At 49.9% G+C, this 18,522-nt stretch overlaps 1 protein-coding gene across 1 annotated transcript; it reads right to left on the minus strand.

Annotated features, from left to right (window-relative positions):
* Positions 1–1,675: 1,675 nt before the first annotated feature.
* On the minus strand, positions 1,676–4,575 carry LOC100055371 (melanoma antigen preferentially expressed in tumors-like). Its single transcript, XM_005607616.3, has 3 exons — positions 4,274–4,575; positions 3,266–3,829; positions 1,676–2,249 (listed from the first exon to the last, which is right to left on the minus strand). The coding sequence occupies exons 1-3, from the start codon at positions 4,558–4,560 to the stop codon at positions 1,676–1,678; spliced, it is 1,425 nt and encodes a 474-aa protein (XP_005607673.3). The 5' UTR covers positions 4,561–4,575.
* Positions 4,576–18,522: the final 13,947 nt, after the last annotated feature.

An 18,522-nucleotide genomic window follows, 5' to 3' on the forward strand; every position in this document is an offset into this window, starting at 1 on the left:
TCCCCGCCCGGCCAATAACACCAGCCCCTGCATCCTCACAGGGAGCCTTCGTTGGAGCGATGGTTAATTTCATGTGTCAATCTGACTGCCTGGGAGGAGCCCAGATAGCTGGGAAGACATTAATTCTGGGCGTGTGTGAGGTGTTTCTGGAAGAGGTTAGCATTTGCATCAGTAGACTGAGGATGAGTTCTGCCCTCGCCGGTGCCAGTGAGCATCATCCAATCCCTTGAGGGCCTGAATGGGGCAAAAAGGGGAAGGAAAGTCACATTCTGTCTCTTGGCCGTGAGCGTTGGAGCTCCTGGTTCTCCGTCCTTCCTCTGAGACTCAGCCCTGTGGTCCCCCAGTTCTCAGGCCTTTGCTCTCGGGCTGGGAGTTGCATCATCAGCCACCCTGGTTTTCAGGCCCTCAGCTGGAGACTGAGTTATGTACGGTTCTCCAGCTTGTAGACAGAAGGTCGTGGGACCTCTCAGCCTCGGTAACCACCAGAGCCAGTTCCTGCAACAAATCTGCTCTAATATGTATCTGTGCATATCCTATTGGTGTCAGGAGAGCCCTGGCTAGTATGGTGCCTTGCCACAGCGCACTCATTGGCCCACAGGTATTTTGTTTTACATCCTGATATGCTGATTTCAAAACATGCTCTGCTAGTCTTCTTTGATGGGGGAGAAGGGCGGTGTTACGGGCATAAAGCCAGTCTCTCACTGACATGACCTAGCTCCTCAAAAGGACAGAATTTTTTAATGTGGTATAGAAATACGAAAAAAATGTCACACAGCTATATGATTTTAGTACTGTGCTAAAAGGAGTGTGGATGTCTTTCGTGGCTACAGCTAGCTCAATTCGGGAAGGACTGCCACCCACCCACGACGGGCCCAGAGGCTCCGGCAAGTCTGCAGTGTGGATAACCCCTTCCAGAACCGGGGGCTCTGCCCTGTGTCGTGCAGCCCTTTCCCAGCATAAAGCCAGAAACCGAGACTTATGGATCCACCTGGAGAACCAGAGGAATGCTCGTGTCCAGGGTCACAGCCTGAGTCAGCAGTGAGGCCGGCTGCTGCCAAGAGCCCTTTGCTCCAATGGCTCATAGGCCACTTACTGTGTTCTCGTTGTGATATTAGCCCCTGAACAGCCACAGAAATAAAAAGGAGGTAAGAGATGCCCCAGGGAGAGGAAAGAACTGGAAGGAATGATAAAAATGTTCTGAGTTCCTGGAGCGGAACCTCTCCCAGCAGCGAGAGTTTCTGATCATAGACAACTCAGTGCCTTCTTTTTTTTTCCATCAGTAACTGGAGATTCCTGAGGTGTAAACTGGGAAAACAGATTCATAAATCATAGAGGACACCAGACGGTTTACATTGAGGTTCTCTTTAGCTCTGGCTGCTTCTTTACAACTATCCACCCAGCAGGAATTCCCACATGTACGTCTCAGGCCCGAATCCCCCTCCAGAAATTCAGATTCATACTTCTGACTCTATGGGACACATGTCCCGGAGGATTCCGTCAATTCTCTGAGTCAACTTTGACCCCCTGCATCCCGCACCCCGCCTGGACCACCTTTTCTTGTTCCATTCATGTCGAGCAGCAGATGTCTGAAACTATGGGTCTGTGATCTCTTCACAATGTACCTAGATTTCAGTTTTCAGGTGCCCAGAAGAAAGCTTTTGATGGATGCACCCAACTAGGCAGGCATATAACAGGGCCACAGAATGGGCTCCAAGTCATGGGATGTCTTGTTGCCACAGTGAGGACAGGGGCTCGTGCTAAGCCAGACAGTCCTGGGCCGTCCTAAGTCCCTCAGAATCTCTATCAGCTCAGCCCTAAACCAGGCAAGTCTGCCCAGGTGGAGAGCCCCCCAGGGGCTGTAACTCTCCAGAGGGGCAGGATACACCTCCAGCCTTAATCGGCGCAGCCCGTCGGTGTGGCGCAGCAGCCTCCCCATGACGGCCATGGAGAGGGGGTTCCCACACATGCTGAAGGTCCTGAGCTGGGAGCAGTGGCTCAGGGCAGGCAGGATGGCCTCGAGATGGGAGTCCGCGATCCCACACTGATCCAAGTCCAGGTTCTGGAGGGTGGCTGCAACTTTCTCCAGCAGGATTTGGAGGGGCTCAGGACTCAAATAGGTCAGGCTGATGCCACTCAGATCCAGGTTCTGTAGCTGACTGATGTTCAGGCAGTGGGACAGGTGTGTCAAGTCTGATTCCGTAAGATGGCAGTTAGTTAATGAGAGGGTCTCCAAGGGGGTCTTCAGGCACCTGGGGAGAAACTGAGCGGTTAGGTCTGGGGAATGGGGGTGGCAGGTGGCCTCAAGGTGGGAGACGACTTGCCCAAGCCCAAGGTCACTCTGACCGTCTGATGAAGGTCAATGACCAGGGTGCCCAGTCTCACTTTAGGCCGGGTCCTTTCACCTTTGCTTGTCTGACTGGGTCAAGTTCACAAAATCTCTGAAGCTCCCTTTCCTCATCTGTCAAGCTGAGTACAACATACTCCACTTATGAGGATGAATGAAGATAACGGAATGTGCTAGAACATGCTCAGAAGAGAACCTGACACCAGCATCTCAACCAAGTGTGGGCATCATTGAATTTTAATACTGGGACACAAGACCAAAAATGCTCTCACCTTGAGCTTCCTTCAAGCCACTGCTTGGGCTCTAGGCGCCCCTGTCTCCTGGCCAGGCAAAGCCAGTGGGAGCCATGCACAAAACACAAATGTGGGCAGAATCCCGCAACATCGGCTGGGGTCGCCAGTCTGCAGGGGTTCACTCACGTCCCTGCGTCATCACCAAATCATCTGCCATTTTTATCATCCTTTTCGCTCCAGCTCCCTTTCCATCATCTCCAGAATCATGCATTTCCCCTATATTATTGACCTTACCTGGGGCACAAAACAACCTTTTACAGATGGGGAGTCTGGGCCAGGCTCATTCGTGTTCACAAAGCTTGTGAACACAAAGCCTACCTTTGGCAATGCTCGGGTCTGATGCAGCTTCCGCTCTTCGATGCCCTCCGCCCTCATCTGTTTTTCTACGTCATCTCAACTTAGACACCACTTCCTAAAGAAGAATTCACAAACCCACCCTCGCTAGGTCTGAGCTCCCCCATATATTGCTGCAAGCGTGCCCTTTCCATAGCCTCTCTGACAGTTTGTCCCTCTACCTTTATTTGGTGAGTATGCGATACCACACTTTAGGATAGAGCAGCAAACGAGACAATGCATTTGACATTCTAGAGTCACGTTCAGTTACCCTGCCAGTGGCACCACCGCTCACCTGAGCATCTGGTCCAGGCAGCCTTCGAGGAAGGAAGGAGAGTCTATATAGAGCCCCCGGAGGTGGTGCAGCCTGAGGACCTGAGAGCTGAAGTGGGCGACTTGCCGCTCCTCCTCCTCGGAGGCGGCCGCGTGGATGTGGGCGAGAAGGAGTCTCTGCACGTTACTCATCCGGCCCAGGTAAGGAGCAAACACTCCCAGGGTGGACAGCTGCCAGGGGCAGTTGACTTCCACCTGCTGGATGCAGTCCAGCTGCACCATATTCAAGACCTTCTCAATATTTTGGATGGGCATGGCGAAAATCCTCAGCTTCTTACAGCACAGATGTAGCCAACCTTCTCTCTGCTTGACCCACGTAATGAGGTAGGTGAGGAATTCATCCAGGGTCGTTTCCTTGAGGCAAAGGTCTACGAACACCTTCAAGGGAGCCAAGGGCTGCTTCGACCTTGAACTGTCCTCAGCCCCTGGTCCCATCGGTGAGCACATGTGGACCCCGGCTCCAGACCACAGGCTCCAGAAGTTCTGACCACCGTTCCGTAAATCCAGCACCTGCAGTTTCCACCTCCTGGGGGGAAAAACCAGAGATTGGCTGAGATGCTTTAAGCTCAATGCAGAGTGAGGCCACGAGTTGCAGAATTTAGGCAACAATCAGACCCCCACTTGTGTTTTATTTCACATCCTGGACGTCGGCTGCTCCCTTGCCCTCTTCCCTCTGCCTTACATTTCCCCACCCCCCCTTCCCCTTCCATCCTTCCTGGTCTCCACCTCCAGCACCTTTAAGTATCCGGGAGGAGGCGGGCGCATGCTCTTTCAGGTGGCCTGCATCTTAAGCAGCCCTCCACTTCCGGAAGGCATTCCCAAAGTGAGCTCAGCAAGGCCAAGGCGTCTAGCTTCTTGACTGGCATCATCAGAAGCCTCTGGTCCACCCCCTGGCCTTCCGTGCTCTCTGATGCCAGCTGCCTCTTCTGGGAGGCTCAGGACCCTACCAGGCTACCTGGATCAGCCTTACCTGGGGCGAACCTTCTGGGCAAGCAGGACATCGAGCCCATCAAGCGCGGCTTGTAAGATCTCCTGGTGAGGCGTCTGCATCAGGCCCCCCAGAGGGAGACGGGCAAAGGGCCAGGCCTGCACCATCGCCTTCAGGGTCTTTGTGTGTCTCCCATTGAAGGCCTCCATGAACAGTGGTGGGAAGAGTTCGGGGGGCAGCAACTCCAGAGCTGCGATGGCCGAGGCCTCGTCCCTCAGCAGGCTCTGACCTGCCAGTTCCAGGAGTCTGGGTGGGACCCGGACACTCATCCTGAATCTGCTCCAGAAGAAATCCTGCAGAAACGTCCAGGGAACAAGGCTTCCTGCTCAGGCCAAGCGTGAGGCAGCCCATCGTGGGTCCCCCCACCCTTCAGAGGAACCCACTCAGGGTCCTGCCCTGGCAATGGTGGAAGAGCCTCAGTTTACCCCAACTCCACTCCGGGCTCAGTGGCCACAAAGCCATAGCTCTGTCCCTCTGGCACCAGGACAAGTGTCCCAAGGAAGTGAAAGGCCAACCACCAGCCCATCCATGTCCACCCACGGCTTCACTTAATCCCAGCCCCACGGTAAAGTGGGTGCCTAGGAGCCTGAAAGCTGAGCCCCACCTTTTGGGGGGAAAACTTTCAGACCGTTATTCAAGACCCTAAAACAATGGGAATGGGAGCATCACATGGCCCAGCACAGCCTACATTCTCAGTCCCCAGTTAACCCGGCTGGGAGAGATTAAGGAGATACCCCTAAAATGAATGCCATTCGTTTTCACTTTAAAAATTTTGAATGAGAAATTGTAAAAGCCGTGTAACAAACAGTAGGATCTAGAATTTGGAAGTTAGCAACGGAAAACACCAATTTCTATGCATTATCTCTTTACATGTGTTAGAATTACCACTTTGAGGAGGAGTTCAGGGGAAAAATAGTTCACATGCCAAAGAGATGCCGCTCTAAAAATATCATATGAAATGTTTTCAAGCTTTTAGTTAATAAGGAAGCCTAACTAGTAAAATCACAAAACCACGAACTATGTGAGCTACAATCGAAGTGCATAAACTAAATATTTAAAATGTCAAGAAATAAACCTCCAGTTAGATGTTTTTCTTTAAAAAAAAATCTTCTCGGTTAAGACATTTAAAAATGATCTAAACCAAAGCACAAATCAAAGTGTTTGGGATTAAGGCAAGAATGCCTCTAGAGGCAAAACCAAAGCCATTTAGAGGAAAAGAAAGAAAAAGGAAAACTTTCTGCGCTGTCTTGGGCTGCTGGTCGCTATGGAGACTGGCAGCCTAGGTCAGATGGGGGAGCCCTCAGCTGAGGTCGGTAACTTACCAGCTCTGACAGCGAGTGCTGGGCGCTCAGATCTCAGACCTGCTGGAGACCCCAGGGTGTGAGGATTCTGCATCTCTTCTTCGGTGCCTGAGACTTATATACACCTTTCTGATCACATCTTCCCCTTTGCAACTACTAACCTCCAATTGGAAAGCGACACCTGATTAGATCCCTGAATCTCCATCCAGTTAATCCTGATTGGGTCTTCGCCTTTCTCCAGATGAATTGATTGAATCAGAGATCCGTTCAGAAAAGAGAAAGAATTAAGGACGAGGGGGAGGGGGGTGTCAGGGACTTTGATGGGTTCACTCCACAGACACCACTGTTTCACTGATGTGGGACAGTCACAGCCCTGAGTGTGAAACGGGAGGGTTTAATCCACTTCCGACATTAGATAGACAGAACAAAACCTGAAAGCATCATTGTTGGGGACTGTCGGCCACATCAAAATCATCAAAATGTTCCAGAGTGAAAACAGCTCCACGAAGACAGTGGTGTCATCCCCAAAGAAAATAAAATAAACGTCTTCTTGTATTCAGTTCTGAGAAATCCGTCATAAGATAATGTTGTCGTCGTGCGAGCATCATGGAGTGAACTTACGCAGAGCTGGATGGCACAGCCTGCGGCACACCTAGGTTGTGTGGTACTAATCTTATGGGACCACCGTCGTAGATGCGGTCTGTCGTTGACGAAACATCGTTATGTGGGGCATGGCTGTGTGGAGTTTTTTCCTTGGGGAGGAGGGAGATTGCAAGACTTTTCTCCGGGTGGAGTTTAGAAATGAAAAGGGGAGGGGCTGAAGTGGAGACAGTGTCATCCTTCAGGGCAGGGAGAGAGAGTGTCTTCCATCCCTCCCAGAAGGAAAAGGGTGTTTCCCCCCAGAAAGATGGGATCAGCTCAGCAAAGTGGCTTGAGAAGACCAAATCCAAGAATATGAGCGGAGGGAGAGGCGCCAGCCCTGGGAAGTCAGACATCTCCAAGTCTGAAAGCCACTGAGGGGGGATGCTGTGGACTCGGGGATCTTGGAGCCAGGGAGAGAAATAAACCTGGGTCAGTTGCAGGTAGCCCTGTCATCACCGTGGCAGCTGCTACTGGGGGACATTTTCTTTTAGGGTCAGTGTTCTTCCCGCAGAGGACACTTCCCAGACAGCAGTTAGCCCCAGCCATTTTCCAGGGGCCTTGGGAGCCTAACCATAATCCCATTGGCCCTTTTCCAAGAATATGTTGATAATGAACATTTCCTCAAACTTAGAGAGAAATGCAGCTTCAAAAAACCCCCTCCCGCCCCCAAGCTCCTTCGACACAGAAATTCTGATCAAAGACACACCATGAGGCCTAGAAGTAAAATTTTGTTTTTCTCTTCCTATTAAGCGTGGTGCACGGACACCAACACCTTCCCCCCACAAAACTCAGAAGCTATATTTAGTATTTAAGGATCTGCCACGTTCAGGGACAACTCCTACCCTGGGCTGGATCACACGTGGACTCTTTTGAAGTTTCAGGACACAAAGAAAGCAAGGATGTCCACCTGCAAAGAATTCTCCATGCCTTTCTCTTCCCCCACTTAAGGTGATGCCCAAGCAATTCTTATCTACCACTGGCCACCAGGGCCAGGACTCTTTGAAGGATGTTCTCCATCTTGGTATCTCTCCAGAAGTTTCCTTTCGCCACATTTCTACCCTCCATATAAATGGCCTTTGCGTAAAAGTGGGTTAAACTGGATTGTACTCAATAGACTCTTTAATTCCCAGGCAATCACCTTTATTAATGAGCTGAAGTAGAGGGAAATCATTAACAAGGAAAACCGTAAACACCTCTGTTTATTGAACACCATCGGGCAAGCAACTTTCATCCACTGACTCCAATAACCTTCACAGAAAATCCAAAGTTTGCTGCTAGTTTCCTCATTTTGTATGCTGGTGAAGCCAGGGCTGGGCTGGGGAGAGGGACCCGCCCACGCTGATGCAGCAAATACGTGGTACAGCCTGGGCATTTAAGCCGCGGAAGTGGATGCCCTTTGGGAATTTTGCAGTTCAGCCTCTTCCCTCATCACAGCCTCTTTGGACTTTAAGAATTGTGCTTTTCAGGAGGAAATGAGCAAGAATGAGGTCTGGCACTGTGCCCCTGTCATCCAAGGGACCCCCAATCTCCTCCTGTGAGCCGTAGGAAGGCCGTAGTACATGAAAGTGAAACCAGGGCCCATCAGGCTGTCCGCCACTTTCCAGCAGAATGAAGGAGGAGCACAGGGACCCCGCAGTGATCTTTGGGGCACTGACCCTCCCCCTTGTGGGAAAAATCCTCTAACGTCCAGCGCTGAGGACTGCCAGGAGCCTGGGGGTGGAGACTGCGCGCCCGTTTGCCGGGAAGTCTCCAGCCCACCTGACGCTCCCCAATCCCCAGTACCTGACACGGCCCCCTCACACTTCTCTCCTTGATTCATTTACTTCTTCTTCTTAGAACTGAGAACTTGTACCCTTTGACCTGCATCACCCCGTTTCCCCTCCCCCCAGCCCCTGGCAACCACCATTCTACTGTCCGTTTCTGTGAAATCAGTTTTTTTTAGATTCCACATATAAATGATACCATATAGTATTCATCTTTGTCTGTCTGGCTTCTTTCAGTTAGCATCATGCCCTCCAGATTCATCCATGTCGTTGTAATTGGCAGGATTTCCTTCCCTATTTTATGGCCGAATAATATGCCATTGTGTATATATACCACATGTTCTTTATCCATTCATCCATCAAAGGACATTTAGTTGTTTCCATGTCTTGGCTGTCGTGAGTAACGCTGCAGTGACATGGGGCTGCGGATGTCTTTTTGAGGATCTAATGTATGGCACGGTGACTACGGTTAACAAGTGCCATTGTAGGCCTGGCCCGGTGGCATAGTTTAAGTTTACGTGCACCACTTCGGCGGCCCAGGGTTAGAAGGTTCGGATCCTGGGCACAGACGTACACACCACTCATCAAGCCATGCTGTGGTCGAGCCCCACATGCAAAATAGAGGAAGATTGGCACAGATGTTAGCTCAGGGCCAATCTTCCTCACACACACAAAAAGGTATTGTAAAGTTGAAAGTTGCTGAGAGTAGATTTTAAGCATTCTCACCACACAAAAACGATTAACCATGTGAGGTGATGATGTGTTAATTATCTTGATTTGGTAATCAGTCCCCAACGTGTACATATATCAAATCATCACCTTGCACACTTTAAATATACGCAATTATATTTGGAGATTGTTCTCCAATTAAAAAGAAAAAAGTATTTGCCGGGTGCCGAGGTGTGTGGACTGCCACTCTGGGTGACAGGGAAACATCCAGTGAATACAACACAGTCCTGCTCCCAGGTTCTCTCATGCGCAGACCTTACGTGCTATTGAGGCCGACAAAAAACATGAAGCTGAAAAATAAACTCAACGCAGGCCGACCCGTCCCTTGACCACAGTGGTTCAGGATGGTAGACAGCACTGCGCAAGCCGAAACTGCACGGCACTCTGAATAACCCAGTTAGAGGTTAGGATCATCCTGTGACCGACCGTTAAATAAGTAAGAGCTCTCTTACTGTGGTTATACACGCATTGGGAAATGAAGAAACAGTGAAACTAATATTTATTTAATACACCGTAATTTAAAACATTGAGAATTCAAGTGCTTTATTTTTTTGTTAAAAACTTAGTAGTTTGAGCAGCGATTGCCTTCCTCTCCAGGCATGACTGAGACAGGGAGCCAGCATGCCTCTGTGCTTTGACGAACTGTCAAACTCCTTTCTATGTTTGTGGACGGGCTTCCCACATCTGATCCTTTGTGCTTGCAATGTCATGAAATATCGCCTGGAGTTCCATTAATGTGACGTTCCTTGCTGGTGTCACTTCCTCTGGGACGTCTTCAACCCTTTTCTTCACACATTTTCCCCCTTTAAGCATCTCTGGGAGATGGGGAATGTGAGCCTGCGGGACTACTGCGGAGAAGGTGTCCCGGAACCCACGAGGTCTGATCTTTCCAGAAGTGGGCCCAGGGGCGCTTGGGAGTGAGGGAGGGGCTGTGGGGAGGGAGGGCCCCCTGACCCCTTCCCCTCCCCTGAGGTCACAGCAGGTTTCCATCCCTCAGGGGATTCTTGCACCTGGGAGTCACGCAGGGCTCAGCGAGGGTCCTGTGGGGAGAGGGTGGGTGCAGGGCCCTCAGGGTCTCAAGCGCAGCTTTTTTGTTTGTTTGTTTTGTTTTGTTTTGTTTTTGAGGAAGATTAGCCCTGAGCTAACTACTGCCAGTCCTCCTCTTTTTGCTGAGGAAGCCTGGCTCTGAGCTAACATCCGTGCCCATCTTCCTCTAGTTTATACGTGGGACGCCTACCACAGCATGGCTGCCAAGGAGTGCCATGTCCGCACCTGGGATCCGAACCAGCGAACCCCGGGCCGCCGAGAAGCGGAACGTGCGAACTTAACCGCTGCGCCACCGGGCCGGCCCCTCAAGTGCAGCTTTAGCATCATCTCCGAATGATGGCTTTTACCCAGTGGTCCCATATTCTCCTATCCCAAGACTTTTGGCTGGCCTAGGCAGAGAATAAGGAGTGAAAGTCACATGGGCCCCGTCCTCACGGAATGCTGTCATTTGTGTTTGTGGACATCTTGGATCTGCGTGCCGAGACATCCAGAAGATGATCATTAAAGTGAGAGAAATGGTTACGGTAATATGGTGGGAATTTGAGTTATAAATCCGCCCAACTTTTCTGTATTTTATTGAACATTTCCTACTATCATTCTTTCTCCTTGACCAGTGATGAAAATAAAGGCATCCTCATTTTGGAAAAGCAAGAGCCAACCTACAGTGAATTCAAGAGATAAAGAGAGAGAATTTAACAACCTTCCTTGAGGGAAGAAAAAGAGGACACATACATTTAAAAAGAGCCTGGGAGGGGCCGGCCTGGTGGTGCAGCGGTTAAGTGCGCACGTTCGGCTCCGGCGGCCCGGGGTTCACCAGCCCGGGTGCTGGGTGTAGACATGGCACCACTTGTCAAGCCATGCTGTGGTAGGCGTCCCACATATAAAGTAGAGGAAGATGGGCACGGATGTTAGCTCAGGGCCAGTCTTCCTCAGCAAAAAGAGGAGGATTGGCAGCAGTTAGCTCAGGGCTAATCTTCCTCCAAAAAAAAAAAAGAGCCTGGGACTCAGCGAGGTCAGGTCCAGTCTGGGGTGTGCACAGATGAGAGAGTAGAGGATGGAGAGAGGAAAATACATTTTTCTATGACCAATCTAGTAAGCCCAGAGTTGAAAGGGACTGAACTTTCAAACCAACGATGCCGGGGCTGAAAGTCTAGCGCCTGCCAATTCGGGGAAACACCTGGCCTTTCCCGAGTAGGATTTTCCAGCCAGAGTCAAGCAAGGCTGCCGCGAACTTTGATGCTGTCCTGTGATTATTCAGACACAGAGGCCACGAAGGACAAACAATTGGCACAAGAGCCACAGACTTAAAAAGTGGCCGATCAAGACAGAACCCAGGCCTGCTGAACCCCAGTCCACCACTCTTGTCCCCAGTGCGGGGCTTCCCTGGATGGACAGCTGTGATGTCCTGTGACAGAGCATTTCTGATCCAATAAGGCATGCCTGAAATGGCCTCTAAACCTCAAATCTGCTTCAGGATTAAGTGGATGCAGAACGCTGAGCAAGGTCTTGGAAGAGTCCAGGCCTGGCTGCTCTGCGTTCCCAGCAAGGCTCTGTGTCCTCGTGGGAGAACCACCACTTTCCAGAATTCTTTTGGGGCAGCTCTGAAGGAGCTCAGGTGGAAAGGCAGGGCCTTCGGCCGAGGGGCACCGTCATTTCATCCCCATCTCAGGCCTCCTGCAGAGTCTGGTACTTGAGGAGAGCAAGGGGGACCCTCCCCAGGGGTGTGAGGGGACAGGGGGCTGGGTGTGCCCAGACGGGAAATCACTAGAAGGTCAGGTGCACACTGACGACAGCTCTGTGTCCCTGAAGACCTGGCCTCAGAGAACACGTCTCCCTCACACCCTTCTGCCTGGGCCAGGACGCCCGCACGCTCTGCTGGGCAGCAAGCCTCAAGGGCTTAGAGCCTAAGAATTCTCGGGTCCAGGCCACAGACCCTCCTTCATTCTCGAATGCTTGGAGCCCAGCACCAGTGCTGCCGTCTCAGGAAGCAGAGCTCTGGGGGCGTCTCCACCAAGACCTGGCCTCCACCCACACCCCCGCTTCTCTGTGCGCCTTACCTTGGCCTGAGTCTGGCTAGAAGATCCTACACGAGGGAAAGGCAAAGTGTTTCCCTGAATTGGTACATTACCCAGGTAAGGGCCAGCAAAGGTGGTGTGTGAACAGGGGTGATGCCCTCTCTGCCTCCTTTCCAGGCTCCCCTGGGGCCTTGGCCCTGAACCCACCTTTCTCTACATGTTTCCCTCCTCTCAGGGTCCTGAGCTCAGTGCACCTGACTCATTTCCTTCAGCATCCAGGCCTCCCGGACAGATGAATGACCACCATCTCCTGCTCCGAAGGCAGCAGCAACGCTGGTGAGTAGAGCCGTATCTCCTGGTTCCAGCAGCGCCCCCATAGCTCCCCAACACTCCTGGTTTAAGGTGACAGTTCTCAGCCCTCGGGGGTCCCAGCTCTATTCTCTGGCCCCCAATCCAGCAGCGCGGCCCCTCGGACCATCTCCAGGCTCCAGCCTGAGGGCCAGCCTGCTTATCACTGTGTCCTGGGACAGCCGTCGCATTCACACAGGGGCCCCAGCTCCTGGGGAATGGAGACCCAGAGCTTCGCACCAGCCACATGGCACAGACTTGATTTCTGCTGTCACTTCTGCTCGTCGCCTCAGGGCCGCAGGTGCTTCAGGAAGACGGTCCCCACAAAGCTCCTGTCTGCTATTAAGGAAGATATTAAAGAGATTCTAAAATTGAAAACAGCGCCACAGCGGCATTGGTGAAAATGGTTAATAGTTCATTTATGGTTAATAGTTAATTTTATGTGATGTGAATTTTCCCTCAATTAAAAAAAAAAAAGTGCCTGACCAAAGGTCCCCTCTTGTATGATTCCGTGGATGTGAAGTACCCCGAACGGGCAAATCCGCAAAGATGGAAATTCGATCGGTGGTCAGGAGCTGGCAGTTTGGGGAGGAAATGGGAGATGACTGTTAGTGGGCACAGAGCTTCCTTTGGGGGCAACGAAAATGTTCTAGAATTGATTGTGGTGACGGATGCACAACTCTGTGAATATACTAAAACCACTGAACTGTCTTTCAATGGTTGAATTGTATAGTATGGAACCCATATTCCGATAAAGCTGTTATGTTTTTTTAAATGCCACACTTCATACTAAATTTTTTTAGATTTTGGAAAACATAACTACTTTTGATAAATATAGTTTGAAAAAATGTTATTTATATGCATATGTAATGGGTTTGGTGGTGTTATATATAATTGAACTTTTTTTTAAGCATGGACTTCTTTTTTTTTTTTTAAAGACTGGCACCTGAGCTAACATCTGTTGCCAATCTTCTTTTTCTTTTCTTCTTCTCCCCAAAGACCCCCAGGACATAGTTGTATATTCTAGTTGTGAGTGTCTCTGGCTGTCCTATGTAGGACGCCACCTCAGCATGGCTTCATGAGCAGTGTCGTGTCTGTGCCCAGGATCCGAACGGGTGAAACCCTGGGCCACTGAAGTGGAGCGCTCGAACTTAACCACTCAGCCGTGGGACCAGCCCTAATTGAATTAATAAATAAGTTTTTAAGACAAGAGAAACAAAAGAAAAAATAAACAAGTGGGAGTTCATCAGATTCAAGAGCTTCTGGAAGGCAAAAGAAACTAGAATCAAAACAAAGAGACAACCCACCAAATGGGAAAAAATATTTGCAAATCATATATCTGACAAGGGGTCAATCTCCACAATATATAAGGAACTCACACAAATGAACAATAAAAAAAACAAACAACCTGATCAAACAATGGGCAGAGGAGATGAACAGACGTTTTTCCAGAAAGGATATACAGATGGCCAATAAACACATGAAAAGATATTCAACATCACTAACCATCAGGGAAATGCAAATCAAAACTACACTAAGATACCACCTTACACCTGTTAAAATGGCTATAATCACTAAGACTAAAAATAACAAATGTTGGAGAGGGTGTGGAGAGAAGGGAACCCTCACACACTGCTGGTGGGAATGCAAACTGCTGCAGCCACTATGGAAAACAGTATGGAGATTCCTCAAAACACTAAAAATAGAAATACCATATGACCCAGCTATCCCACTCCTGGGTATCTACCCAAACAACTTGAAATCAACAATCCAAAGTAACATATGCACCCCTATGTTCATAGCAGCACTATTCACAATAGCCAAGACATGGAAACAACCCAAGTGCCCATTGACCAATGATTGGATAAAGAAGATGTGGTGTATATATATACAATGGAATACTACTCGGTCATGAAAAAGATGAATTCACCCAGTGTGCAATAACATGGAAGGATCTGGAGGGAATGATGCTAAGCAAAATAAGCCAAGACTGAGAAAGACAAACACCAGATGATTTCACTCGTGTGAAATATAAACAAACACATGGACAAAGAAAACAGTTCAGTGGTCACCAGAGGAAGAGGGGGTGGGGGGCTATAGGGGGTGAAGGCAACCACCTATGTGGTGAAAGTCAAGAAATAATGTACAATTGAAATCTCACATTTTTGTAAACTATTATGAGCTCAATTTCAAAAATAAATGTGTTTAACATTTTTTCACTTTAATTAATATGATTAATTAATATGGTAAATTTTGATAGATATAACCCACATAAACACAAGCTCTCTGGGATCTTTGATAAATTTTAAGTCTATGAAGGAGTCCTGAGACCAAAAATTTGAGAACTGCTGATCTAAGAAGAAAGTTTACCCAAAATAAAAGCAATGGTTTTCTCTAGTGGTGAGAAGTTAGGCAAGGATTCTTTTCCCCTTATATTGTTCTGGAATCCTGTACACGCCATCCCAGCACACCCGGGATGGTCTGACTGGTGAGGATTGGCCCCAGCAACACAGCTGCATCCTCCCTACCCCTTCTCAGTTGGTGGTCTGAGTTTATACAGCTAAATCAATCCTAACGGCAAATATTTGTTTTTGTCTCTTCCATTGTAAAAGCTTGCCCCTTTTCTTTTCTTTTCTTTCTTTTCTTTCTTTCTTTCTTCTTTTTTTTGGTGAGGAAGATTGTCCCTGAGCTAACATCTGTGCCAGTCTTCCTCTATTTTGTACGTGGGGTGCAGCCAAAGCATGGCTTGATGAGTAGTGTGCAGGTCCACACCTGGATTCTGAACCGGCAAACCTGCCAAAGTGGAATGCGCAAACCTCACCACTACACCACCAGGCTGGCTCCACCCCCTTTTATTTTGGCATATTTTCCAAGAATAATGTTTTCCAGTTTTATTAAGACATAATTGACATATGACACTGTATTGGTTTTAGGTGTAGAACTTGATGATTCGCTACATCTGTGTATGGCAAAACGATCGCCATAATGTTTAGTTAACATCCATCACCTTTTTTCTTGTGATGAGAACTTTTAAGATTTACTCTCTTAGCAACTTTCAAATAAACGCTACAGTAATTAACTGAAGTCACCATGCTGTACGTCACATCCTCATGAATTATTTATCTCATAACAAATAGTGTGCGCCCTTTGCCCACCTTCCTTCATTTCCCCATCCTCCCACCTTTGCCTCTAGCAACCACCAAGCTGTTCTCTGAATCTGTGAGCTCAGTTTTTTCAGATTCCACATAGAGTGAGATCATACAGTATTCGTCTTTCTCCGTCTAGCCAAGTTCAGTTAGCATAATGCCCTCCAGTTTCATCCATGTTGTCACAAATGGCAGAATTGCCTTCTTTTTATGGCTGAATAATATTCCATTGTGTATGTGTGCCACATTTTCTTTATCCACTCATCCATCAAAGAACGTTTAGTTGTTTCTATGTGTTGGCTGTTGTCAGTAATGCTGCAGTGAACCTGGGGGTGCAGATCTGAACATGGGGGTGCAGATCTGAACATGGAGGTGCAGATATGGACATGTGGTGCAGATATGAGCATAGGGGTGAAGATATCTTTTCAAGTTAGTGATTTCATTTCCTTCGTATATATACCCAGAAGTGGGATAGCTGGATCCTATGGTAGTTCTAGTTTTAATCTTTTGAGGAAGCTCCATCCATTTTTTCATAGTGGCTACGCCAATTTACATCCCCACCAACAGGGTGCAGGTGTTCCCTTTTCTCCGTATCCTCGCCAACACTTGTTATTTCTTGTCTTTTTGATGATGGGCATCTAACAGGTGTGAGGTGATATCTCACTGCGGGTTTGCTTTGCATTTCCCTGATGGTTGGTGATGATGAACACCTTTTCATGTACCTGTTGGCCATTTGTATGGCTTCTTTGCCAGAAAAATTCTTAGGATGAATTGTGGGGTCAGCAACACACCTAAAAATAGGCAGAGTGTAGAGAAATACAGGATTCAGATGAACCCTAAGTGTGTTTCCTGTAAGATGGGGTACACTAGGCAGAGAATGTGGGGTCTGGGGTGGAGGGGGAGTGCCCGGAGGCCTCTCCATGGTGAGACCCAGGAGACTGGGCTCCAGCCCCTGGCTCCAGCCCAGGCCGCAGACCCAGCCGGAGTCGTCTGAGCTGGTTGTCTGCTCAGACATGTCACAATTGCAGTTTATGCTTGGCACGTACACTGCCTCCCGGAACGCCGCCCAAAACAAGTCAACAAAAGCCACAGAGGCCTTGAAAAGTGGAATGAAGGACGTCCCCTGAACTTCCGAGTGGACAGCACAGGTCCTGAGTCTCTGTAACTGGGTCCACCCCAGCTCCCCTCCTTCTCACTGCGCATGATTATCGAGGCGACCTTGGAACTCTTCCCGCCCTTGTTCCCGGGACATGGTTCTTCACACCTTGGAAAAGTGGACACGTGGCATGGGCTGGGACACTGCAAGGTCATCCTCAGGCCCATCTTGGCCCCTAAAACTCCACTCCCCCCTTTCCTGTTAGAGTCACTGAACACCCTGTGTAGTGTTTTGATGCCATATCTCTTTCCAGGTGCCCCTCACGCCAGGTCTCTGCCGATAGAAGAGACGTTCTCGGGGAAGGAGGTGACTCGGTCAGGTCCCAGGACGTTCATTGATAACTGAGCCAGACACCAGCCCAGCGTCCTCTCCTGCACAGACATGGATGTGGGTCTGATGCGAGGCCCTGGAGACGAGCTCCAGGCCCATCCTGATGCCAACCGCTCTCCGGTTCCAGCCCCATTTCCACAACCCAGCGAGCGGGCGCCATCCCAGCTGGGCCTCCATGAGATCTTCCTCTCTCACAGCGACACTGTTGGTCTTCTCCTAAGCTTTGGCTCTGCCAAGGCCTTTTCCAAGTCCGGTATCCTCTCCTTGCTCTCCTACCGTCCTCCAGGCCTCATCCCTTGTCTGACTGTCCAGACTATCTTGCTTGCGTGGCCGCCAGGGGGCCCTGTGGGCCCAGAATTGGCTGCCGCGCAGGGTCCAGGGAAGGGAGGTGAGGACTGTGTCATCTTGAACCAGGGGGAGGCGGGAGATGAGGCTGGGGAGGTGGGAGGTGACACCAGGGCAGGGGCCTCCCAGGGCATCACTGGAAGCTTGCGAGTGTGGCTGTGACATGACTGGATGTGTGTTTTCCAGCCCCCCCTGGTTGCTGTTGGATTATGTTCTGTGGGGGAGCTAACAAGGAAGCAGAGATGCCAGCTGGGAGACCCTTGGCTGCTCCCAGTGGAGCATCCTGGCTTGTGCTGGAGTGGCCGTGGGGACAGCTTTGGGGATATCCTGGAGGTGGAATCGGCAGGACTCGCTCTTAGAGTGAAGGTGAAGTGTGAGGGTAAGAGAGGAGTCGGGGGGCCTTCTAGAGCTTGAACTTGACTTCCTGAGATTGGGAGGAACGAGAAAGGAGCAGGTATAAAAAAAAAAAGTAGGAAGTCGGTGGGCCATGTTAGGATTCAGACCATTACATCTTTGAGTGAAAGAAAAAAGTACAGAACAGCATATGCGATATAATTCTATTCACGGAAAATCACATACATACTCAGTCAATGACTGTTTGCAAATGCCTTCACGGACTCGGGATTTTACGCCTGGTGGTGCGGAGTTGTTGGGGTATGAGGGGGATTCCAGCCCCAGCAAGTTTCAGAGCCGGGTCCCTAACCAAGGTCAGTCTCAGGGCAGGAAGAGCGAAGGATGGCAGTTTCTCTTCTGATTCATCAGGGCCGTTCTGGGTCAGGCCAGAATGCCATGCTAGACTGTTTCCCCGTCTCAGAGGCCACAGGGTGGCGTCCCCAAAGCCAAATGTGTCCCACAGACATGTTTTGAGACAATGTTTTAAAAAATAAAATTTGTGGCCGGAGTGTCAAAATCAGATTTTATATCACAATTTACTCTCCAACATCCCTCAGGGGAATAAAGAAAGGTCTAGCAACACTGAACCTACATCCTCAAAGGGCATCACTTGGCATGAACTGAGAGGCAGCTGTTCCTGAACTGGGGTCCTGTGCCTTCCAGGTGTCCCTGGTCCCCGCCTGCACCCCTTGCCTCATCCCCCGTCTGGCCCTGGAGGCTGTGGGGCTCGTGTCTTGTGGAGAAAGATCCCGGGCAATTTCGCCTTCATTTGGGTTTCCTACCAGACAGAGAAGGAGGCCTTTCTCCCACTCCCCCAGGGGGCATGAGGTGGGAAGACCCCCAGCTACGAGTTAGGGACCCGGGTTCCGAGCTCCACCTGCACCAGCGGCTGAGGGAGCTCAAGGCCAGGAAACAACCACCCCAGCACACCAGCCGGATCCAGGAGCAACTGGGGAACCTAGGGTTCCACCCCAACCTCCCCAGGGAGCTCAGAGTCCTCTCGTTTCTCAGATGAA

This window comes from Equus caballus, chromosome 2 (assembly GCF_041296265.1).
Source record: "Equus caballus isolate H_3958 breed thoroughbred chromosome 2, TB-T2T, whole genome shotgun sequence".
NCBI lineage: Eukaryota > Metazoa > Chordata > Mammalia > Perissodactyla > Equidae > Equus > Equus caballus.